The sequence below is a fragment of the Colletotrichum higginsianum genome, chromosome 1, assembly GCF_001672515.1.
Source record: "Colletotrichum higginsianum IMI 349063 chromosome 1, whole genome shotgun sequence".
Lineage (NCBI taxonomy): Eukaryota > Fungi > Ascomycota > Sordariomycetes > Glomerellales > Glomerellaceae > Colletotrichum > Colletotrichum higginsianum.
In genome coordinates, this window is record NC_030954.1 from 3,783,478 (window position 1) to 3,806,675 (window position 23,198).

Consider the following 23,198-nt stretch of genomic DNA (forward strand, 5'->3'; position numbering starts at 1 on the left):
ATTTCAACTTGTCCAGTCGCCCCAATCGCTCACGTCCTGTGTGAGGGAAACACGGGCATAAGCATCAACGACGCTCCGCGGCAGACGCAACGCGTCAACCCAGTAGAAACAAGTGGTGTGGAATGAGATAGCGCAAGTGCCTCATTGTGCACGTAGATAAGATGCAGTTTTCTCACCGCCATCTGCAACCACTGGGCACATTGCATGACAAGACGCATAGGTCGTACATATAGATCAAAACAGGTCCACCATAACTACACATCATAACCAGTAGCTCATTGTTTATACTATCGCCTGAGAGTGTGATACATGCGTTCCTGTATTGCAGACTCTGACATGCTTCCATCGAATGAAGTCTGGCCCATGCCCGAGTCTGTGCGATAGGACGAGCTCATGTTGGGCGAGACCCGCTGCATATTCCCGCCGTTGATGTTGTACGATGTCGGATTAATATTTAAGCTAGCTTGGCTAGCCGAGTCAAGTGCCGAAATTTCGAGAAAGCTCGATTCTGAATAGTCATGGAAAGACGGCAGGCCCGAGCTCTGGGATTGGTGTGCTTGTCGTGCTTGAAATGAGGGAGAGTGGTGCTGCATGGAGCGCGATGTAGCGCTTCGATAATTGACATCTGGTGCAGTTGCAGGTGCTACCATCTGCGTATCGAACGATGAACGCACACTAGCCAACCCATTATAGTCGCCGTCTCCAGTGGATGTGATGTAGGAGTTTCCATCATGTCCAGCTGCCGGCGTTGCTTGGCCAGCGTTTGGGGTGGGAAGGCGATGCGGGCTAACATTCGACCGATCTTGTAAAGCGGATTGTTGCGGCTTTTGATGGTGGGACTGATGGCGCAGTTGTTGATGGCGTTGTTTTTGCTGGTGCTGCTGGTGCTGATGCAGATGCCGTTGTTGTTGCTGCTGCTGCTGCTGCTGGTGCTGGTGCTGGTGTTGCTGTTGCTGTTGCTGTTGCTGTTGCTGTTGCTGTTGCTGTTGCTGTTGCTGTTGCTGTTGCTGTTGCTGTCCGTACTGTGACTGAGCAGGCCGAACCTGTTTATAAATGCCTTGTGCTGTTCTTCCTGGCACGTTCATGGTATAGGACTCGTCCACTTTTGGTGTTTCAGCCTGTTGGCCCGTAGCTAGTGTTGCAGCATGTTTGTATTCGATTGGCGGTTCGACATGAGATTGTTGGGTGTTGGAGGCCTGTTGGAGCGTAGATGGACTCGCAGAGACACTCACTTGGTTCCTGGGCCTCTGCAAGTTGCTGCCACCGGTTCCACCCAGGGTATCACTATGGTGATCCGCGGGGGCATTTATTTGTCGCGTATGCGGCTCGGGCCGAGTGGCCTGGCCAGGTTGGCTGTTCAATTTGGATTCTCGCCGAGGTGTTGCGTGAAACTTCTGTCTCTTCGCTGGTGGGTAGACGTTCACATGATCCTGGTTGGGGGGGTCATGATATCCTGTCATCTGTGGTGGAGAGCCACTATGTGAAGCAAAAGCAGCAACAGCATCGGGTGGACTTTGGTTCGGGGCCAGTGCAGTCCGGGTCGCATCAGGCGCGGTTGTTCTTCCTCCATTGGCGGCATTCCACTTCCTTTTGATGCCTTGAGAGCCTCCTTCTCCGGCGTTCGGTTTTCCTGCAGTGGCTTCACTTACAGGCTCTGGTGCAGAGTAGGCAGGCGTGGGCAAAATGGTACTTTTTGGCGGCTGCCGGTGCTGCTCGGTTTGCACAATGGGAACAAGATCAATGGCTGATGGCGGCTGAGAGGCACCCTCCACTGCATCTAAATGTACCTCTGTTCCTCCATGATCGATGTTCGTGGACGCTGGTAGTGATTGAGGATCATGATCAGATGTAGGTGCCGGTTCCTTAGGCCGGTTTTTGGAACCCTTGGGACGGCCTGGCCCAGGTTTCCGTTTCTTGACGCTGGGCAGTCCAGGCTCAACATGGCTTGACTGTGCACTCGAGATAGAACCGGTTGCTGTGCTCAAGAACACATCCCGAGTATTCAAGGTGCCGTCGTTCAGCATGGTCTTGTTTTTCGGTCGGTTTTTGGAGCCTTTGGGTCGTCCTCGCCGCTTTGGAGTCGGTGTAACTGTAGCTGCCTCTCCTAGCATACTGCCAGAAGCACTTTGATCGACCATGGCTTTACTGTTGTGAGATGGAGTCATAAAATTCGGTACGGGCTTCCCATCTGGACCTTCCCCATCATCCTCTGCGATGCCATCCTCAACATCAATCCAGCTTTCGTCCGCGACGGACTCCCTGCTTAAATCACCGCCGGCGCAAGCATCTTCTGTGGCACTTGCCGATGGTACAGTAAACCCAAATCGTTTCCTAGCAAGTTTGTCCTTCTTTCCCTTGGCATTTTTACTTCCTTTGGGCCGGCCTCGCGGACGTCTCAGCGGCGGGTGCTGAGCACTCGGGATCGACCCTTGACCAAGGGCTGGGAATATTTCAGCCAACCAGCCCACAAAGAGAGAACCGGATCCGTTCGCCTCTGCGCTATGTGGGAAATCTTCGTCGACTGAAGGCTGCGCATCGGAAACCCCGCCGAAGAAGGCCAGCGCCTTGCATATTTGATCCACAACAAGAGCAGGCGACAGGTTTCGCAACAGAACCAGTAGTCGAGCCTGCTCGGCTTTGGTTTCGGCCACGGTGAGCGGCAAAGTCCTCTGCTGGTATCCATCGTGCTTTGGCGGGTTGAGCGCGGCTTGATCTTCTGGTTGGTAGGCATACTTGCTGCGTTTGAAGGCAACATAGCGATCTGTTTGGGCCAGTTTCGCCGCCAACTGGGTTCCTTCGCTCGTGCGCTTGGCTGCCGCATCACGATCCTGAGTTTCGTTGGTCGTAGGGAGATCTATATGCATGACCCCGAAATTCCCTTTTCTGGAATCTGTCCTGCCCTTAAGCTTGCTGGGGACAGGATTGCGGACGCGCCCGTCTCTGTAGAGACCAGGAACGTCATCTTCCACGGGCGGGCCGGTATGCTGTAGGATACCAAAGACGTGTACTTCACCTATGGCTTAAATGTTAGCAGCGCTTACCGCAGATGTTCACGCCGAGCAGCCAGCCGCCAGGCAGAATCGGGCAGGCATGTTTGGTTAGCAAACCTTGTTGTTTCGCGGAGACTGATACGGGTGTTCGTGAGGGAGTCCCGGTCGGGGTGCCAGTGCCAGTGTCAATGCCGGAGTTCTCAAGGGAGGTAGACACCGCGACCTTCGACGGTTGAGAGGATACTACCGAGGATATGGTTAGTCGATCACGCGTTGGGGATCGAGGGGAAGGGGAGCGGTATCACACCTGCGGTTGTCGCCATGATATATAGGCGGCCGTCGTGTTGACATTCCAGACAGAGAGGAAGATACAGTTGCAATCCTTATGTACCTCCGCAACTGAATGTGCTGCTGGCCCTGAGGTTCGCGTTGGCGCTGAAGTGAATGTCTGGGCTCGTGGTACCGGTCGAGAGCATTACGATACTCGGTTTGCTATCAGTGAGAAAACTTGAGATATCGTGCGGTGATTGTGCCGAGTCAGCTCCTCTTCGAAAATAACCAATGGCTTAAGATCATCGACATTGTCAATCGACTCAACCAAGTGGGAAGGGGATCCGGTTAACACAGCAGAATCGACGCTGTCGAGAGCCTCAGTATGGATGTGGGTTCAAGTCAAATGTGGAGCGGAGCTGGCGGTATGTTGCGGTTCACGATGATAGGGCTGAAGCTAGGACGTTCGTTGTAGAGACCGGGTCCTTTCGCTACGAATGATGGATTGAGCAGCTGACGAAATATGTACGGTGTGAGGATGTAACGATCAACACAGAGATGCAGAGCGGAGAGATTGGGAAAGAAAGGAGCATAGGTGTGTGACGGTAGAGGAGCAGCTGTGGCTAATGGCTAGATCGGTGTTTTGCTATGGGAAGACAATGATAGGCCCCTATCAGGACGCCGTTAGCACAGATGAAGGCAAGGAAGGTATGGGCAGCGCAGGGACACACCCGCGTTGAATAGTGGGTGATCAAGTACCGTTGGCACCTGGGGCCAGTGCATTTGATTCAGGTAATGGGCAGGTGAGGTATAGAGTACCTGTCGTTACTACTTGCCAGGACTTGGACCAGTGCACCAGCTCATTCATTACCTATCGAATCTTCCTCCACCTGCGTCTTCCGCAGCATCTCGCCCTGAATCAACTTTCGAGACTGCCCCCTCGTGTACCATTATCCCACTGGAGTTGGCAACCCTCGATCCCGATCCGCGGGCACTTCCTTTCACATCAACTACGAGGTAAGCGCCCTTGCTATCCCCCGATGCTCAAGTGTACCTCTCTAAGGATCCCAGTGCCAGCGTCAGCGCTGCCTTGCGTCAGCTATTTACCCATCGTACCTACCTTAGCTCCCCTTACCTCGTCGACACCTCATAGCTTTTGTGCTATCATCATCGCGTCGATAAACCTCCTAACGCGCCAACACACCGACACGTATGGATAGCTAGCCCTCATCCTATTCAGAACCATGTCTACCAGATACGCACTCGTTTCTCTGCCGCTCGGCATCTTCGACTCCAGCGATAAGGAAGACGCCATTGCCTCCCTGAACGCTACCATTTCGCCCGAGAATGGCAGCGTACGCCCTTTCAACATACCTGATTTCAAAATCGGTACTTTGGATGCGTTGGTTCAGCAAGCCGATGACCTCGCTAAACTGGAGTCTACCTGCGAGGCTGTCGTAGCGAAGGTCGCTGACTCCTTGAAGTCAATCCTCGACGGCGACGAGGACAAGATCTCCCAGCAAAAGATGGTCAACGACAGTGAGATACTCAAACCCCCCTCCAACACTTCCATTGTTCCTTTTGCACTATCGGTCATGTCGCTAAAGGTATCTTTTGCCAATAGAGCCTACCGATCAATACGTCAGTTCCTTCTCCTGGAACAGGGTCCGATACCGCGCCGACAAGCCTCTGAGCGAACTTGTCGATACTCTACAAAAGGTAACTGAATACAACTCGTGCTTGGACATAAATTTACCCTCGTGCACGCTTGGGGAAAGCGCAAAACTACACCGAGATGCAATCCCAACGACAAGTCACAATTGAGAAGCTGACTGTCCCTTAGGAGCTCATCACTACCGACAACGATGTCAAGAGCAAGTTCAATCAGTATAACTCGGTTAAGACAAACTTCGCCACGCTGCAGCGCAAACAGACGTACGCACTCCTGGAGACGCGCCACAATATTTCGTTTACTGACAGTTCCATGGCAGTGGCAACCTGGCAACTAAGTCCCTCACCCCTGTCGTTGATCCAGCATTGCTCATCCAACATTCGGAATATCTGGAGACGCATCTGATCGTCGTGCCAAACAACGCGAAGAAGGATTTCTTGAGAAGCTATGAAACGTTGGCACCGATGGTCGTCCCCCGTTCTGCCGTACAAGTTGCCTCTGACGAGGAGTTCACCTTATTTGCCGTTACAGCATTCAAGAAACACAGTGCCGAATTTCTACAAAAGTGTCGCGAGCAGAAATGGACCCCGCGTCAGTACAAGTACGTCGAAGGCGGCAAGGAGGAGGAGCAACGCGAGCTGGACAGGGTGGCTCGCGAAGAGAAGAAGACATGGGGCGAGGCTCTGAGAATTGGCCGGACTGGCTGGAGCGAGAGCGTCATGATCTGGCTGCACGTGCTCGCACTGCGCGTATTCGTTGAAGCAGTCCTTCGCTACGGACTCCCACTTGACTACGTCAGTGTCCTTATCAAGGTTAGCGCTCCAATGTCGCTCTGATGTGGCGTGCGATGATGCTGACTGGCTTGTAGACAAATTCGAAGTTGGTCAAGAAGGTTAAAACTGCACTCGACTCCAACTACTCGTATCTGGGAGGCAATGCTTTTGGGAGAGATAAGCGCGGCAAGATCACCAAAGATGACGCCACATTGTCATCCGAGATGGCGGCAGCCGGCCTAGGCGGAGGCGAGGGCCATGAGTACACGGCATATGTGTACTACGAGTTCGACTTCCCCTGAGCGCATTACACTGGGGTGATATGATGGAGACAAGAGGCCCGGCCCTCGCACCTGTATGTATGCACCGAGCACCTAGGGGATGGATTTGGGAGACAATGGAACCATGGGTAGAATGGGCTTAGGCTGTTTCTACTTTGACAGGTCCGAACGGTGGGCGCAATGAGAGACATGGGGAAGATGCTGAAAACCTTTGTCGGCGTCTATCTTAGGTCGTTTTACTCGTGGAAATAAGGCCTTCCTTAATCAACCAGTCGGCAATCTGGGCCACACACTCTTCGACACTCGACTTGTCGGTCCTAATGATAATTTCGGGGCTCAAAGGCTCCTCGTAGGGGGCGGAAATGCCGGTGAAGTCCTTAATCTCTCCAGCCCTCGCCTTCTTGTAAAGACCTTTGGGGTCGCGCTGCTCAGCAACCTCAAGGGGCACGTCGACGAAGATCTCGATGAAGGGAATGGCATCGTCGTTGTTCTGACCGGCCTGGGCGTGTAGCTCGCGAGCTACTTGGCGATCGGCGCGGTAGGGGGAGATGAAGGAGGTGATAGCGACAGTTGAGGAGTCAGCAAACAGCTTGGCGACCTGTCCGCGGTTGGCGCAGATTGGTTAGAGGAATCTCTAGGGTGGACAATGCGAAGGTTGAGAACCACGCAATAAGAGGTTTGGAGCATACCTCTGCGATGCGACGGATGTTCTCGTTGCGGTCCTTTTCGGAGAAACCGAGGTCCTTGTTGAGCCCGAACCGAACGTTGTCGCCATCCAGACGGTAGGCGGCAACTCCCAGGTGCAGCAGATGCTGTTCAAGGGCGGTGGCAACGGTAGACTTGCCCGAGGCAGAGAGTCCGGTCAGCCACATAGTGAAGCCGCGCTGGCTGCGAAGCTGGTTGCGCTCATGGCGCGAGAGGGAGGGGTGCCATGTGATGTTGCTATTGGGTTGAAATGAGTGCGTTAGCCAACTCCAAATCATACATCCAGAGCGCGTAGAGTAAGTGTTATGGCAGTATGGCGGGGTAGTTGGCGCAATAAAAACAGACAGCTTGGGTGACTGCGGGGTTTTGAGAACATGAGGGCAGTGAATATCCGAGAGAGAGAAAGGTCGGATAAGCGTCGGCCGAATCAAAACACATGTTGGGCTTCTGTATATGATGGTACTCACGTAGCCATTGTAGGTTTCTGGTATAAGAGGTGTTGCTAATTCCACACGCAAAAAATGTGACGGTTGAGAATAGAGCGAGTGGCAGTTCAAGACGGAGGGAGAGGACGAGGAGCACAACGTACCTTTCTATGTAAAAACGTACGGCACATACAAACGCAAAAATGGACCGAGTAATGGCACTTCCCTTTTGAGTTACATAAGCTAAGCTACAATGGGTTGAGAGGTAAGGCCAAGGCAAAAACTAAGTCAGTAGGTAGGTATACCTAGCGCGTTGTGGGCTGTTGTGTAAGGCGTCGCCGGAACTTCCATCTACATGCCTCACCCACGTTCTCGCCCATTCGGGCCCAAATAGCCTGTCGTTCCCCTCCGCCCCGCTCACGAGTGTGCCTAAGAATCGGCTGCCATGGGCGGCTTTCGGAGGGGGACGTGGAGCGCACCGGCATCGGCTTCGTCTGCTTCCAAGGCAGGAAGCGGGTGCGGTGGGAAGAGCGCATTGATACGGTTCCCCTCCAAGCCGTTAGTGCCAATAGCAGACTTCAAGGAGAAAAATTCGACTTGAGATGCGACAGAGTGAGCGCCGACCGATGGCGTCAGATCGGCTAAAGGTGGATCATCGCTTGGCGGGTCTTCCACGTCACAGCGCTCTGCCTTCCAACCAGGTACACTACCTAGTGTATTTTCTCGGCAGGTACCCAAGTATATAGGTAGGTATCTCTGTTAGGTGTTTTGGACCAAAGGCCTTCCGGCCGGTTTGAATACCGACTCCCGCTCCGTCTGCGGATGCCGTGCCGTCATCACCGTCGGTGCCGAAGCCCGTCGAAGGTCAGAGCCGCTTCACGCAGGACCCTGACCGCGATGATGCCAGCCCTTGCTAGCCTTGACATAGCACATAGCGACACGACGATGCATCAGATGACATGTATTGTATATTTTCCTCGTCGGCATCGTTTCATGGCGGAGCTAGCCGTCTATCGTCTGCGATGTTCTCAAAGATCATACGCTGTGCCGAAAGCACTTTCCCTCGCTTCCCATGCAGATCCATACTATGCCAACTTCTTGGCGTCTATGTTGTGTTACAAGAAAAAACATCAGAAACTCCGGTCACGTATAAGCGCGTGAATGCTATAGATGTCGCTCGTTTGCGTCTCTCGCAAGTAGCCGGATGTTTAAGGCATATATACCATCATCCTCGTCTACGTTCAGGCGGGTTTAGCCGTCTTACAGAACTGTCCATGACATATATGCCAGGCAGGCCTAGCTTATCAGTGGTCTTGCAGGCGTCGTTACGCAACAGCTCTTTTCTCAGGAAGTCGCGTTAAGTTTCGCCATGACCTATCGCGAGCGTCAGCATTTGAGGTCAGTCAGCGGTGGCTGGGAGAGAGTCGCCTACCATTGCAAACCTAGGAGAGACAAACAGTGCAGAAGCCTGCGCCAGAATCACGGGCTCCTCTCCGTTCGCCGCCAGCGTTTCCAAGTGACCCTCGACCCACGCCTTGCGCCCCTCAACCCTCATTGTCCGCGCCCGCATGACAACGTAAGTGCCCGCCTGCACCGGTTTCTTATAGTTAATTTCCAGTCTGGCTGTGACACCCACGTTATGCGGAAGCGCACCAAAACAGCACCGCGCGAGGCCCTCGTCTAGCATGGTAGCTAGTAGTCCACCATGAACGATACCAGGATGGCCACACATATCTGTGCCAAGGTGGGAGATGGACACGAATGACTTGCCACCCTTCTCGGTCCAGCAGACAGGGGGCACCGTAATGCGACCGGGCCCCAGGAGCGCGCCACCCGTGAGGTTGTGACGCCGCAGTGCTTCAGGGAGCCTCATATGAGGACGAGACTCTATCATGTCAGGGTTCTGCCGCATCTCCGCCGCAAGGGGGTGACGGTTGATGAAGTCGTCGACTTCTCGAGCCTCGTCATCCTCCGGAACAAAAGCGCGCAGACTATCCTCGTCAGACCGATATCGTGTCACATCAAGGAGTCCAGGCACGAGAGGAGTTGCTGCCGTGGCGAATCCCAGGCTGGCAAAGAGCAGCCCAAACGCGCCAAATTTGACGGCTCTGCGAAGTCGGGAGTGGGTTCGTGTCGGTCGCGTGGCTTGATCTGATACAAGGATCAGTCGAGTTAGACACAGATCAAAAGAACCGACAATAGCTCACCTGGACCTACAACTGGGTGGTAACGTCGAAAACTGGCCTGGCGGCAGCGGGCCGATGGCTGTAAGGCGTGGGCTTGCACAGTTGCAGAGCGCCATGCGGGCTGTCTCAGCACATTCCTCAACGGAGTATGAGGTGTCGTCATCATAGTTTGCTACCAATTCGTTAAACGGAGAGAATCAGGGCAGAAGCTTAAAAGTTCGTCTGTGGGAGGGATGAAGCCAGGTCAGGGAAGTACACTGCAGCTACGCGCAGAGCCGAGGTGTTTGAAAGGACAATGCGACTGCGATGGCCCCGATAGGTGCATGACTGCTTGTTTTCCCCCAATACTCAGCCAGGTAGGGAAGGTATGCATCAATTGAAGCTATAAGGGTCGTAGATAATCCCCGTTTTTCACCTTCGGCCATAAGACCACGCCTCCCTGTTAGGAAACGACTCTGACCACATGACATCACACCCTCCTTGAAACTGCCAGACAAATAGTCCACAGTTCGCTGTTGGTTATACAGTGTCATTTTACCTTCAAGCATAGGATGGTTATGGTCGTGGAAACTATCAGGATTCTGCGTTTCTCATTACCCCGGAAACCATGTACTGTTTTCAGTGCTGACTATAGCACTTATGCTGTGTTTTTTACTGTTGTTGTTTTTCTTACATGTTGTGTACCTGTGCGACCTCAAGAGGGACCGACTTCATCACGTACCTTACATAGTACAGTGCCGGTCGGTGCGTTGATGGGGGTTCTTGGTCAAGCAATCACACTTGAGGTCACCAGGTCCATTGCACTCTGTACCCCTCACTTCGGTCAGGCCCTGAAGACCAGCCGGTTACAACTATAAAACACATGGTTGAGCAGCCGATGAGTAGTGAATTGGCTCAGTCAGATTTGATTTTCATCATTCATCATCCATCGGCTTGGCATCCTATCTCAGATCGCATCATCTCCGTTGCTGCCCCATCTCAAAGCGCAAACTCGCCGCACCTATTGCACAGACGCAATCAGTAAAATGGTGATGCTCTCTTCTTTCTCTTTTCCTGATCCCGGAGTTGCACGTGTTATGGGGTGTGCGTGTCTGATTCGTTGTCTGACATGGCTTGCTTCAGGCTACAGCGGAAACCGTAGACCTGGGCAGAGTACACGAGCCCAAAGAGGAGTCCATCAGGGTCTTCAGGCAGATCGAGCAGGAGTTGAAGAAAGAGCTGCTTCATATTCGGCACGAATACCGTAGTATGTTCACGACTTTTAGTGTTTTTCCCCGCCGCCTTCCACGTATCCCATCACGGCAGATCAAAGTCTGGCTATACTAATGGTTATTCCTGCCAGAGCACGAGGCCGAATATTTCCGGGCAGTGGTAAGAATACTCCTCCAACCTTCCCAGGTCCATCCTCTCATATTAGAGCTGCGGTAGGAACATCTCGATGATCAGCAGTTGGTTGCTTTCGGCCCGGGTGACTTTGTTGCCGTGAGAGTCGCCGTCTCAGCGTACGGGATCCATCTCTTTGGCAAAGTTCATGTCCCCGCCCTGCCTGACTCTGGTCCCGCCTATATTCATTTCCGTGTTTTTGTGCCAGGAGGGGAACCACCAAAGCTTCACAGCATCCACACTGAGGAGAAGGAGCAACCCGACGGGGACAGAACATACCGAGCCATTTTTACCAAAGATGATGTGTTGGAGTGGTTCGACACTTGAGGACGCGTTGCAGGGGGAGGTGAGCAGCAGAGGACAGCCCATACCGGGTAGGGGGACCAACCTGGTGGTTTTTTGTTTTGTTTTTAATTCTTATTTGTACTGCGCCATTAACAATCACCCATGTCCCAACTGTCTCATATGTCCTCTTCCTGGGCCAGCAGCTCTGCGTAATCATCCGCAGAGGCGAACATGGGAAGGTCCTTGAGTTTCCTCTTTGATGATCGGCCAGCACGCTTGCTCTTCTCGCTCGCCTCCTTCGTTTCCTCAGGAAGCGCAGCAAGTTCAGAAGCCTCTCCTCCATGGCCCATCTCGTCACTATCGTCGTCATCGTCCTCCTCATCTTCGAATCCCTCAACGTCCTCATTGACCTCGCCGCCGTCAGACAGCTCGGCACCGGAGCCATCGGAAAATACAACGCCACCATCTGAGTCGTCGTCGCTGTCGTCAAAGCCGTCCATGTCGAGATCAGACTCGTCGCTGTCAATCGGACCATCGGGATGCGAAGCAGTAAGCGCCTTCCAGATCTCATCCTCCTCGGCATCGTCCTCGGGCTCATCCGGCACGGAGGCCAACGGCTTGGCCTCCTTCTTGCCTGCCTCGTTCTTCTTGCCCGCCTGCTTGAAGTACTCGTGGAAGAAGATATCCTCTGCTGCAACCTGCTCAATTTTCTTGTTCCAGAAGTTTGGTGTGTTGATGGGCGCAGCAGCTGCCGAGCCAGTCCTCTTGGCAAGCCAGATGCTGCCAGAGTCCGGATTGCGCACCGGCTGCATGATCGATGCTCCTCGGGCAGCCTCTGCTACCTTGGGACTGCGGTACACAAACTTGTCGAGGAAGCGAATCAGGCTGTGACTCTCCAAGTCCGGTTTGGCCATCTGCTTGTCATCTGAAAACAGGCTGGTGGCGAGCAACGACACGGAAGGGTGGAAGTGAGTAAGGGGGGGGACCTGTGCGATTGTTAGTGACAGGAGCATCGCGGGTGTAAGTGGGAATTGGACATACAATTTCCCAGAGACAACTGTTTTGCGCGTTGCTATGCTCCGGGTTCCGCTTGCGACCGTCGTACAATGTTCCCCTAGAGACGGACTTGGTTTGCTCCTGATCCACTGGTGAACCGGCCGTTTCTTCGACGTCATTGTCCTCAGGCTCTTCAAGGAGTGCCCTCAAGTCGGGGAACTGAACGCGCAGTTGGAAAACCACATACAACAGGCCGCAGGCAAAAGCAGGCTGGTGCATGTTGAGAATCTGCAACATCCTCTTCGCGAAGGCTTTGATCCGGCGCGTATCAACATCGGCCTTCAGAGACCTCAACAACAGGTTGAGGTACAAAGCTTGCTTTGAAGAGTTGGCGAGTCGGGGATCCAGCAAAGATTCGTACAGAGTTCTGTAGAACCTATCTGATTCTAACTGTCTTGATACGGATATTTGCTGGATAAGGATGAGTGCTTGAATACTGGTGTTGAAATTTGTAGAATGCGCAATCCGGAATAGTGTGTCCATCTGAGTCTCAAGACTGTGAGTGAGTTAGCTCTGTACTTTCCTATGGTCGCCAAATGGGGGGATCGGGATAAAACAAAATAAAACCAGATGGATTCGTACATGGGGTCATGCGCAGCTACAAATGGCACTGCGCGATTGATGCCTGTCAGTACTGCAGTGACCAGCTTATCGGCCGTTTCTGTCGTCACGCTCGATTCCTTTCCTGAAGCCACCTGTTCCTGCTGGCCTTCATTAGAGGCCTTTCCGAGGGCGGAGCTATTAAGAAGAGTGACAAATATGTCAAAGTAGATACGGAGAAGCGCTTCCGCCGTGCCCACTTCACGGTTGCTCAGAATTGTCTGATTCAGGGTGTTCGTGGCGTGGTACTTTGCTCTGAAGGTCTGGCCTGGCCGAAGAAGAACCTCTTGCTCAATGCCCTTGATGACGACCTGCTTCATTCCCGGGTGAGTGTTCTGAAGTTGGAGCAAAAGATATGAGACTCTTGAGGCAATCTTCCGGTCCTTATCACCAAGTTTGTTTACCAGCAATCTCAGCAGGTTCGTCTCTTGTTCCGGCTTGTCTTTGAGCAAGCCGTAGACGAAATCCAGAGAACGAGTGCGAGAGTATTCAATCTCGTCATTGCACCATACTTCGAGAAGCTGAATGACCCTGAAATATGATGTCTTCAGCCAATCTTCGTATGCCCATTGAACGAGATGCGCTTCCGTCAGACGACCGGGAAGGGGCTGGCTGGAATTCCAGCTTCTGACTGGCGATCTTTGCAGTGTTCCGATCAAACCTGGCTGGGTCTGGAACGTCCGCAACCTTCTGTTTGGAGGCAGGACGAGGCCGGGTCCGAGAAGATCGACAAGCGCGCCCAGCGCTCCAATCGCCTGAGCACGGCTCCTTTTGGCTGCGAGTCCCAATAGCGATTCGAAGGCCTTAACATTGTGCAAAGGCGACTCTTGGATGGCCAGGGTGAGTGCCGACACTTTATCGGACAGGGTTCCCGAGGACATGATAGTGGACAAGAACTTTCGGGAGGATGATGCTAGAACGCTCTTGGTATACGCCAACGCGTCTGCCTCCAGGAGGGCCAATGCATGTGTTTTAAGCGCGTTGACAGTACCGAGGCTACCGTCTACTTCGGCAGAGGTTGGCTCAGGAAGCTGGCTCAGTTCGGCGCCGTGCCAATCAGAGCGAGGCTCAAATATCTGTTAGGCAACATAATTAGTACCACAAAGGATGATTTAAAGCTGGATGACTTCAGGTAACTGCTCACGAACTGCTTCTTGGGCGCATCCTTGGCATCTTTGCGGGTAGGTTCTTGAGCGGGCAATTGATTGGTGAAGCTGTTGGCGGTCTCGAACTCGGCAATTGGCTCGTCCTCGTCGAGCTGGTCATTGTCTTCGTCAACGTTGTCGTCCCCGTTGAGGTCACTGGCAGTGGCTTCCTCGTGGTACTGCTGGAGGCCGAGCTGAGCGGCGAAAGCAGCGAGTTCGTTTTGGAGCTTCCCGTCGACAGGGTCGTTAGAGATCGAGGCAGCCTCGCCAGCGGTTTCCTCCTGGTCAGAATCGACATCTCCGATAAGCTTCAGATCTTCCTCATCGCCGCCCAGGGCACGAATTTCTTCCAGGAGGTCGTCTCGAGTGAGGGGGCCACCCTTTTTGCCCTTTGGCTTGGTCTGCGCTGCTTTGCCGTCGTGTGTTGGGTTCTCACGCGCGTGGGCTTGCTTCTTTCGTTGGTGATGGCTCGTCGAGGGTTCGTCGGAGGCGTGTTTTCTTTTCTTGTTCTTCTTGGAGTCGTCAACTTTGGAGGGGTTGCTCAAATTTTTTTCGATCTTGGCTGTTAAGCTCGACAGCGACTGATCGTTCAACCGTTCTGGCTGAGAAGTTGTGCCAGCGGACTGTCGTTTGGACTTAGCCATGGCGTTGGGGTTTTCGCAGCTTGAGCGCAACGAAGACTAGCAGAGACAAAGAAGAGACTACGAGTCTTGTATTCTTTTGGCGACTAAGTGTATAGATTTGCGGCCTGGTTTTGTCGCGTGTTCCCCAAGTCGAAGATTGGCTCGGCTGCAGAACAAAAGACTCCGCGCATGGAGATGGACAGCAGCAGTGATGAGAAGATGAAAAAAAAGTAGATTTCAACCGTGGAAGTGGGGTTTGTCTTCTTATCGATAAAGAAGTGCCTTGTATGAGGTCCCTGCTGCTGGGTGCCTCGATTTCTCCTTATGACCTACCTCTGTCTGTATCTTGACCCGCAATTGGATAGAAGCTCAATAGTAACTTTTTGCCACGCAGAGCTTCGAAATACCTTTTGTATGATATTCTGCTCTCTGCTAGTCTTTCCGCCCTGGACTATGGGGATTTCACCACCTTAATCCTTTCGTCACTATCTCCTTCGCAGTGAGAGACGACAGTCTTGGGTTGGACTCTGTCCGAAGCTGGACATAATACAGACGAAGGTTCTCGGCCATTCGAATCTTGAGCAAACCAACTCTTTACTTGCCGGGTCAGTAGGTACGTACAATTGTTTCTTGTGGTCAAACACTCCCGGCTGTTGGTTCAGAGTAAGCGGTTACAGACCGCTGAGTTTGCATACGCTGGCTGCAGTATGTAGCAGCGTTCGGTTCAAGCTGTTAGTAGCCACATAGACTTTCTTGAATGCTAACAGTTGACTGTTCCAAGTCGAGCCAGTTTACAATCATTCGAATGGTCACCTCAATTGTCTGCCGCTTCACATTCAGCGCTTATCATTAAGACTCTCGTCATTTCACTCGCATCCAGCGAATGAGTCGGACGGCTTCACTTGGGTTCTACCATCCACTGCCCACCTCTGCACTACCTGTTAACATGACTTCATATCGACCACGAGGGTTGGTTTCCTTGACACGGCGTTGTTATCCCGCGCCAAATCTCTACGGCTTATCGCGCGCTGGGAATATCCAAGTCAGTGCTTGTTCATCAATGTGTCAAGTTGACCTTCCTTACTGATTATCTGCCGCAAGACCAGTGGTCGTAGCTATCATGTAGCACGCGTAAGAAACCGGCTCTCAACCATTTGGGTCCCAACCGGAGGTATCACGCCCAGGCAAGATGAAGGTGAGTGCACGGCTCTGCTAGTAGATGTCCAAGGAAAAGCGACTAATTCCTTTTCAGGCGCGCACGAAAAGCTCGTTCGAGCTGGTTTCCTCAGACAGGTAAGTTGGCTGCCGAAAGCCCCAGTCTCGTCACGGAACCCGCTGATTTAGCTGATCAGTCTCATTCTGGCATCTTCCACCTCCTCCCCCTCGGTCGACGCGTCCAGGACAAGCTGGAGAAAGTCATTGACCATCACATGCAGGAGCTGGGTACGTTTGCTGCTAAAGAACAAGGCTACTTGTCGCCTGCTGATACTTGAGGTAGGGGCCTCCAGAGTCTCTCTATCGACCATCACGTCCAAGGATCTTTGGCAGAAGAGCGGCCGTCTAGCACAACTAGAGCCCGAGGTTAGTCAAGATCTTCAAGTTATGTCGTCATCTGTTCAACTCCCCGGTGAAGGTCTTCGGCTTTGATGATCGCAAGGGGGCAAAATACATGTTGTCGCCCACACATGAAGAGGAGATCACTACATTGGTGGCAAAAACCGTCAAGTCCTACAAGGAATTACCCCTTCGCCTCTATCAGATCAGTAAGTAGCCTTAGCGCCACTTTCAATCTCGTCGTGATCCCGAATCCTGATCTTAGGTGTACAGCACGCAAGTTTCGCGACGAACTACGCCCTCGACATGGACTGCTCAGAACCCGCGAGTTCACCATGAAGGATCTGTACACGTTTGATGTCTCCGTTGATGCGGCTTTGAATACGTATGCCAAGGTCCAGTCAGCATACGCTGGTGTCTTCAAAGCCTTGAGGTTGCCCGTGCTGGTAGCCAGGGCCTCCTCCGGGGATATGGGGGGCGACCTTAGCCATGAGTACCATCTCCCAATCTCCGTCGGCGAAGACACCGTGGTCACATGCAACACATGTGATTATACAGTGAACGCAGAGGTTGCGGCAACAAGACTCGTCGCCGAGGAAGCACAGGAACTGGGAAGCGAAACGGCTACGGAGGTTTCTAACGCCCCTCCCGTAAAGGTTTGGCGGGGGATCAGCAGGGATCGCACAATACTAGTGAATGCTTGGTATCCGGGACAGCTTCAGGAGGAGTCCGGACTGGCTGAAATCGGGGCCAGCGACATCAGCATTCCGGCCATCAAGTCTATCGTCCCTGACCTAGATGCAGGCATCGACGACGCTGCGTCTCTGTGGCGGGATGCCCTTCCAGTGTCACTCTCTGGCAGCCAAGACACTGTCAATCGACCGCAAATCGTCAATGTGGTGGACTCCAGGTTGAGGAATACCATTGGAGAAGTGCTCCAAGATGAGCACAGAGTGTGGCCCATGCTTAGCTCAAGCGCGAAAAGAGCAGACGTACAGATCACCACAATCACGAGGAATGACAATGGCCAGCTGCTTAACCTTCTCGCCGCTCGTGCTGGCGACGGGTGTCCTGTCTGTGATTGTGGTATTCTACATGTGCAGAAGGCCCTGGAGGTGGGGCACACCTTTCACTTAGGGACAAGATACTCTGAACCCTTCGGGGCCATCGTCTCGATCCCACAAGAGAAAGGTCGACATCGGCCATCGGAGAATACGACTCTGATGCAAATGGGCTGCCATGGAATCGGCGTTTCACGGCTCATTGGTGCCGTGGTCGAGCATTTGGCAGACAACAAGGGCCTGCAGTGGCCTCGCGCAATAGCCCCATACGAAGTTGCGGTCGTTTCAGCAGCAGATCTGGCTGAAGACGCAGCCGAGGTTTACGATGAGATTGCGGCATCTCCAAGTGGTGGCGACATGGTAGATGTGGTTCTAGATGATCGCACAGTGTCCCTGGCATGGAAGCTCCAGGATGCAGACCTTGTAGGATACCCGGTCCTTGTCGTTGTGGGCAAGATTTGGAAAATGGATAAAGGAAGCTGCGAGGTTCAGTGCAGGAGTCTCGGCGTCAGGGAAACGGTTCCGCTCTCGAATCTTCGTCGGCGCGTATCAGAACTGCTCGAACAGCTCTAGCTAGAGTGACCTGGTGGGTCATTGGAACTGTATAATATGCTAAGTGGTTCATCGCCATGCATCTCCAAGGAATTCAGTGTATACAATATCAATTTCCAGTCCGTGGAACCAGCCAAGAACTGTACGTCGAGAACCAAATCGAGAGACGCCAAAACTACCTCATGTGCAAACATGTGCTAGATTTGTGGCACCCTCAATCCGTGGAAGCGGTGTCGTGTGCATGTGTGGGTCGTGGGTCAGTCACGTGTGTTGTCAGATGGGCACGCAAGAGGCAGTGTGGAGGGAGGGGAAGGTAAAGTGAAGCGCAACCCCCGATTGCAAGCGTCAACGCCTTCTCAAAATTAAACGCTCCGTTCGACTATTTGTCCCGTGATTTTCATTCTTCAACAATACTGGGTGATACCAACTTATAGGAAGTTGCTTATCGCTTGCGGAATTGAGCCACTTTCGAGCCCGAGAATCATCCACTATGGCCGCCCAGGGTTCCGAGAGCAGTGAGTTTCCGTACAGCAACGTCTTGATGATGTTGGATATGCCCGGGTTTCTTGCTGCATTGCTGACTAGGTTTTGAAAGTCAACCTTGAGACCCTCGATGCTCAGCAGCTCAGTCAGGTGAAAAAACAGTTGGAGGAGGAGCTAGAGCACTTGACAAACTCCTTCGCCCAGTTGCACAGCGCCCAGGCCAAGTTCAAGGAATGCCTTCGCTGCGTCAAGGCACGCCCTGGATCGCAAGAAGGTTTGTCCTGTATTTCCACACGTCTGAGTTGTCGCATTTGGGCTGACACGATAGTTCTGCAGAGGAAAAGTCCGTGCTAGTTCCATTGACCAATTCTCTCTACGTGCGTGGGGAACTATCAGACCCTAAACATGTCATCGTCGACGTCGGGACTGGTTTCTATGTTGAAAAGGCAGGTCTAACATTTATGTGTTTCGCGCCTGGTTTCCAATCAAGTTTCGGTATGTAGTTGAGAAGAGATGCTGACGCTAGTTGTATCGAAGGACACCGAGTCAGCTGAGCGCTTCTACGAAGCAAAGGTACAGCAGCTTCTCAACAACATCCAGGACCTTGAGATCATTGTGCAACGAAAGACATCCAACGTTCGCAGCGTTGAGGATGGTAAGTTTCAGAACCCAGTTATAGACGCTCTAGTATCTTATTAAAAACTATATAGTATTAAGGCAAAAGGTTATGCAAAGCCAGGCAGTATAATGTATAGTTTTTATTAGTCTAAAGGCCTACAGCTAGAAATACTATTAGTTAAAATTTCCTATTACTAAAACTATTAAAGACTTTCTCTTTTAAAGTATAATTTAATTTAAGCTACCTAAATAGAAAAATACATTAAATAAAAAGATTAATTATTAGTTTATAATAACTACTAATAGATAGACTATAAAGAGTATTTATTTCTATATTTTTTATTTTTATAAAGTATTAATAGTATTAGTATAATATATATATAGTAAGTAGTACAATAAGGTAAATAATATACTTATTATTACTAGAAAAAGTCTATTTTCTAACTATTTATTAAAAAATAGATTCTTAAGTAAAAAAGAGTTAGCTTTAAATACTATAGAATAATAAGAGTAAAGTTTTAAGAAATAATAGTATAGAAATTATTGTCCCTCTATTCTTAGTACTCCTCTTATTTAGAGGCTTAAATAAGAGGTAAGTTTAGTAATATAGAATTAGAGAGGAATAATAATTTCTATACTATTATTTTTTATAATATAACTCTTATTATTATATAATACTAGAAATTAAGTTATAAGAGTATAGCTAAAAGTACTTAATTAAGTAGGGTCCTATTAGAAAGAGTAAGTATAGCTCTATTATATAACTTTTACTTAAAAATTCTAACTATATAGTAAATTTTCCTTTAAGGTGTAGAAGAGTAGTTATAGCTTATATACTCTAACTAAAGTATTTCTAATTAGTTACTTAGCTAAACTCTTATAATTGCCTCTCTCTCTTAAGCCTTAATTCCTAAGACTATATAGTCTAAATTAAAATTCCTCTAATATATATGTATAGTAAGTAATATATTATAGTAAGTAATATATATTCTCTTAATTCTTTACTCTTCTCTTTTATAACTACTTTTCTCTATATATAATTATAAGTTTTACTTTAAATAAAAGCTATATTCTCCTTATACTTAAAGCTATTAAAAAAGACTTAAAACTATTTATACAAAAGGCTACTTATATTTATAATATTCCTAAAGTAATACTCTACTACTAATATACTAAATAACTATTATAATAAGAAATATAATTAGAATTAATAAAAATAATTAAATTAGAAGAAATAGTAATTCTTAAATAAATTATTAATTTAATTAATTAAGAATTTCTACTATAATTTAATAATATATAAAATATAATTAATTACTTCTTTAATAAATGATATATAATATATATTAGACTCTAATAAGTAGAGAACTTTATATAATATTAATTATAACTAAAAATACATTTTTAATATAGAATTAACTATTAGAGAGTATTAGCTAAAAATTCTATAATTATATAAGTTTAATTTACTCTTATATAAAATATAATTATAAAGTATAGAATTAATAATAATATTTATAATTTTAATAAAATAGGCTTCTTAATAGGAATACTATTATATATAGAAATTATTATAATTTCTAATTCCTATAGAAGGCCTTATATAAAGTAGCTTAGTAATTATAAATAAATTTCTATTATTTAGAGTATATATATAAATAGCTAAGTACTACCTCTATATATTATTATTAAGAGTAAATATTACCTCCTCTTATAGTATACTAATAGCTAATTCCTACTCTAATAGTATATTTACTCTAATAAAAATAAATAGACTATAAATAAAATTAACTTAAATTAACTAACGTACGTGCATAGTGAGCTGCGCATCATAGTGAGCTGCGCACGTCTACTGCCTTTCTACCTCTTATATAAGTTAATTCAACTACAACGTACGAAATCAATTAAAACTACTTATCACCCTCTTCTTCATCACTATCCCAAACTACTTCACAGGTTCGTGCGTTATGTCCAGACTTTCCGCAATTGCCACATCGTCGCGCGCGTGGTTCAGCACCTTCCGTACGACCCTCCTTCTGAGGGTTATTCTCTCCTCCAGCATCAACACCACCCTTTTCTACTTGTAGTGCCTCTGCTTCAGCAGTATTAAGTGACCCTCCAAGACGTAGTCGTGTTTTTTTTGCCCTCCGGCGCTTACTTAGTACCTCTATCCCCGTACGAAGCTTACGGTTCTCAGCCTCAACAATAGCAAGCCTATGGGCTAACTTGCTAATACCTCTGGCCTGGAAGTCAATTACTTCGTACATTGGTGTTGGTGAGCTACCTTGATGTGCTTGGATCTTCTTTTTAAGAGAGGAAGCACTTCGTACGCCCTCTAGTGCTGTGGTTGGTGTCTTTGCGTCCCAGGAGCCTCGGCTGCTTGGCCGTGAGTTTGATGGTGTTGGCGTCTTTGGCTTGAAATCCAAGCGAGAAAGAACCACTTCAGGGTTAAAAGGTACAAGGCCTGCCTGTCTAAAACCAGCTCGTACGTTGTTTTCGCCCATTGAGGCAAAGAATGCTGCTTTAAAGGCAGGAAAGAAGTCATCCTTAGTAATATGCGAAATCTGCATCCGCATCATCTTCTCGATTTCCTTGCTGTACGAGTGCTTTAACGGGCTAAAGCACCCAACATCAAGAGGCTGGAGCTCGTGCGATGAATGGGGAGGCATGCAGAGAGCAATAATGCTTTGTTCCTTGCAGTATTCGTCAAAGTCGGTCGATTTATGGCTGTTGTGACCATCAAGGATCAAGAGGCGATAAGAGCCCTTCGTACGAGTCCTTGTGCACTAATTAAAGTGCTGTAGCCAATCTAGGCCAATATCATTTGTCGTCCATCCATTTTCGCTTGGATGGATGCGCCATGTGGCTGGGAATTGGCCGTTGGTGTACCAGGAGAGGAGGTGATATTTGCCCTTCACAATAACGTACGGAGGCATCGCCCAGCCATCTGCACACACACCCTGAATGACAGAAACCCATTCCCGATTGCCAGGCTGCTTCGTACGAGGCCTTCCCTTACAGTCAGACGTTGTAACAACCTTTGCATGCAACAGCATTCCCATCAGGAACCCAGTCTCATCAAAATTGTAGATATCGTCATCAAGTATTCCGTACTTTGCAATTGTGTTTCGCACGAGTGCAAACCAGCCTTGTATAATTGTAGGATCCTCAGCTAAGGCCCTCTGATAGTCGATTCGACGTCGAAATCGCATTTTCAATTGGGGGACGCGTCGTACGAAGTTCTCTGCCCATCGGGGTCCCGTACGCGTCCCGTCGCGCGCGTTTAGGAGTTAGTCGGCCATTTCTCGTACGTCTTCTTGTCGCAGAGGGAACCCTCGATCAATTAGGTCAATAACTCGTTCAAGAATCACCTCCTCTTCAGTTATAGTCATCTTCATTGATTTTGGTCGCGTCTCGGCTCGTGGGAGTACACCAGCGCGTCGCGTGCGAAGGGTTAATTCAGGAACCTCAAAGGTGGAGGCAGCTCTTCGTACAGACATTTTTGGGTCTTTTTGGATAGCTTGGAGGGCAAGGATAATACGGCTTTCTTTAGAAGAAGAAGTCATGTTCGTACGTGGAGGAAAGTAGGTGTAAAGGTTTAAGAGGTAGAAAGGCAGTGGACGTGCGCAGCTCACTATGATGCGCAGCTCACTATGCACGTACGTTATAGTATTTTAAAAGTATATAAAGTCTTATATAAAGAGTATTAAGTAGCTCCTAATTCTTAGTAATTATAATAACTATAATGTACCTATATAGTAAGTAATATATTATAGTAAGTAATATACTCTCTCTTACTCTTCTACTTTTTATATAAGTTAATTTAACTATAATATATAAAATTAATTAAAACTACTTAGTACTCTCTTCTTTATTACTATTCTAAATTACTTTATAAATTTATGCATTATGTCTAGTCTTTTTGCAATTACTATAGTATTGCGTGCGTAGTTTAGTACTTTCTATACAACCCTCCTTCTAAGGGTTATTCTCTCCTCTAGTATTAACTATATCCTTTTCTCCCTATAGTACTTCTACTTTAGTAGTATTAAGTAACCCTCTAAAATGTAATTAGGTCTTTTTTGCCCTCTAGTACTTACTTAATACTTTATTTACTATATAAAGCCTATAATTCTTAACTTTAATAAGAGCTAACTAGTAGGCTAACTTACTAATACTTTTTACTTATAAGTTAACTACTTTATATAAAAGTATTAGTAAGCTACTTTAATATACTTAAATCTTCTTTTTAAGGGAGGAAGTACTTTATATACTCTCTAGTATTATAGTTAGTATTTTTGCATTTTAGGAGCCTTAGCTACTTAGCTATAAAATTAAGAGTATTAGTATCTTTAGCTTAAAATTTAATTAAGAAATAACTACTTTAGGGTTAAAAAGTATAAGGCCTACTTATTTAAAATTAGCTTGTATATTATCTTTACTTATTAAAGTAAAGAATACTACTTTAAAAGTAGAAAAGAAGTTATCCTTAGTAATATATAAAATCTATATTTGTATTATCTTCTTAATTTCCTT

The 23,198-nt window shown here is 48.8% G+C and overlaps 8 protein-coding genes across 8 annotated transcripts; 4 read left to right on the forward strand and 4 right to left on the reverse strand.

Moving 5' to 3' along the window:
* Nucleotides 1–287: 287 nt before the first annotated feature.
* CH63R_01128 (uncharacterized protein) lies at nt 288–3,313 on the reverse strand (the record flags this gene model as incomplete). Its single annotated transcript, XM_018296103.1, has 3 exons — nt 288–3,013; nt 3,108–3,233; nt 3,298–3,313. 3 exons carry the CDS (start codon nt 3,311–3,313, stop codon nt 288–290), a joined length of 2,868 nt encoding a protein of 955 aa, XP_018164465.1.
* A 1,191-nt stretch (nt 3,314–4,504) lies between these two features.
* Nucleotides 4,505–6,007, forward strand: CH63R_01129 (V-ATPase subunit C; the record flags this gene model as incomplete). The annotated part of the gene is made up of 5 exons (XM_018296104.1): nt 4,505–4,799; nt 4,885–4,979; nt 5,104–5,195; nt 5,252–5,744; nt 5,801–6,007. 5 exons carry the CDS (start codon nt 4,505–4,507, stop codon nt 6,005–6,007), a joined length of 1,182 nt encoding a protein of 393 aa, XP_018164466.1.
* Nucleotides 6,008–6,212: 205 nt separating this feature from the next.
* Nucleotides 6,213–7,166, reverse strand: CH63R_01130 (Adenylyl-sulfate kinase; the record flags this gene model as incomplete). The annotated part of the gene is made up of 3 exons (XM_018296105.1): nt 6,213–6,584; nt 6,676–6,928; nt 7,159–7,166. The coding sequence occupies 3 exons, from the start codon at nt 7,164–7,166 to the stop codon at nt 6,213–6,215; spliced, it is 633 nt and encodes a 210-aa protein (XP_018164467.1).
* A 1,294-nt stretch (nt 7,167–8,460) lies between these two features.
* On the reverse strand, nt 8,461–9,418 carry CH63R_01131 (Thioesterase superfamily protein; the record flags this gene model as incomplete). The annotated part of the gene is made up of 3 exons (XM_018296106.1): nt 8,461–8,490; nt 8,549–9,224; nt 9,324–9,418. The coding sequence occupies 3 exons, from the start codon at nt 9,416–9,418 to the stop codon at nt 8,461–8,463; spliced, it is 801 nt and encodes a 266-aa protein (XP_018164468.1).
* A 909-nt stretch (nt 9,419–10,327) lies between these two features.
* On the forward strand, nt 10,328–11,012 carry CH63R_01132 (uncharacterized protein; the record flags this gene model as incomplete). The annotated part of the gene is given in 4 exon segments (XM_018296107.1): nt 10,328–10,330; nt 10,425–10,548; nt 10,608–10,726; nt 10,731–11,012. Coding segments are annotated over 4 exon segments (528 nt in total).
* Nucleotides 11,013–11,146: 134 nt separating this feature from the next.
* Nucleotides 11,147–14,415, reverse strand: CH63R_01133 (CBF/Mak21 family protein; the record flags this gene model as incomplete). Its single annotated transcript, XM_018296108.1, has 4 exons — nt 11,147–11,956; nt 12,012–12,522; nt 12,609–13,702; nt 13,771–14,415. The coding sequence occupies 4 exons, from the start codon at nt 14,413–14,415 to the stop codon at nt 11,147–11,149; spliced, it is 3,060 nt and encodes a 1,019-aa protein (XP_018164470.1).
* A 1,168-nt stretch (nt 14,416–15,583) lies between these two features.
* CH63R_01134 (prolyl-tRNA synthetase) lies at nt 15,584–17,582 on the forward strand (the record flags this gene model as incomplete). The annotated part of the gene is given in 5 exon segments (XM_018296109.1): nt 15,584–15,589; nt 15,747–15,837; nt 15,893–15,975; nt 15,995–16,157; nt 16,222–17,582. The coding sequence occupies 5 exon segments, from the start codon at nt 15,584–15,586 to the stop codon at nt 17,580–17,582; spliced, it is 1,704 nt and encodes a 567-aa protein (XP_018164471.1).
* A 469-nt stretch (nt 17,583–18,051) lies between these two features.
* Nucleotides 18,052–18,547, forward strand: CH63R_01135 (Prefoldin; the record flags this gene model as incomplete). Its single annotated transcript, XM_018296110.1, has 3 exons — nt 18,052–18,076; nt 18,157–18,318; nt 18,381–18,547. 3 exons carry the CDS (start codon nt 18,052–18,054, stop codon nt 18,545–18,547), a joined length of 354 nt encoding a protein of 117 aa, XP_018164472.1.
* Between the last annotated feature and the right edge of the window lie 4,651 nt (nt 18,548–23,198).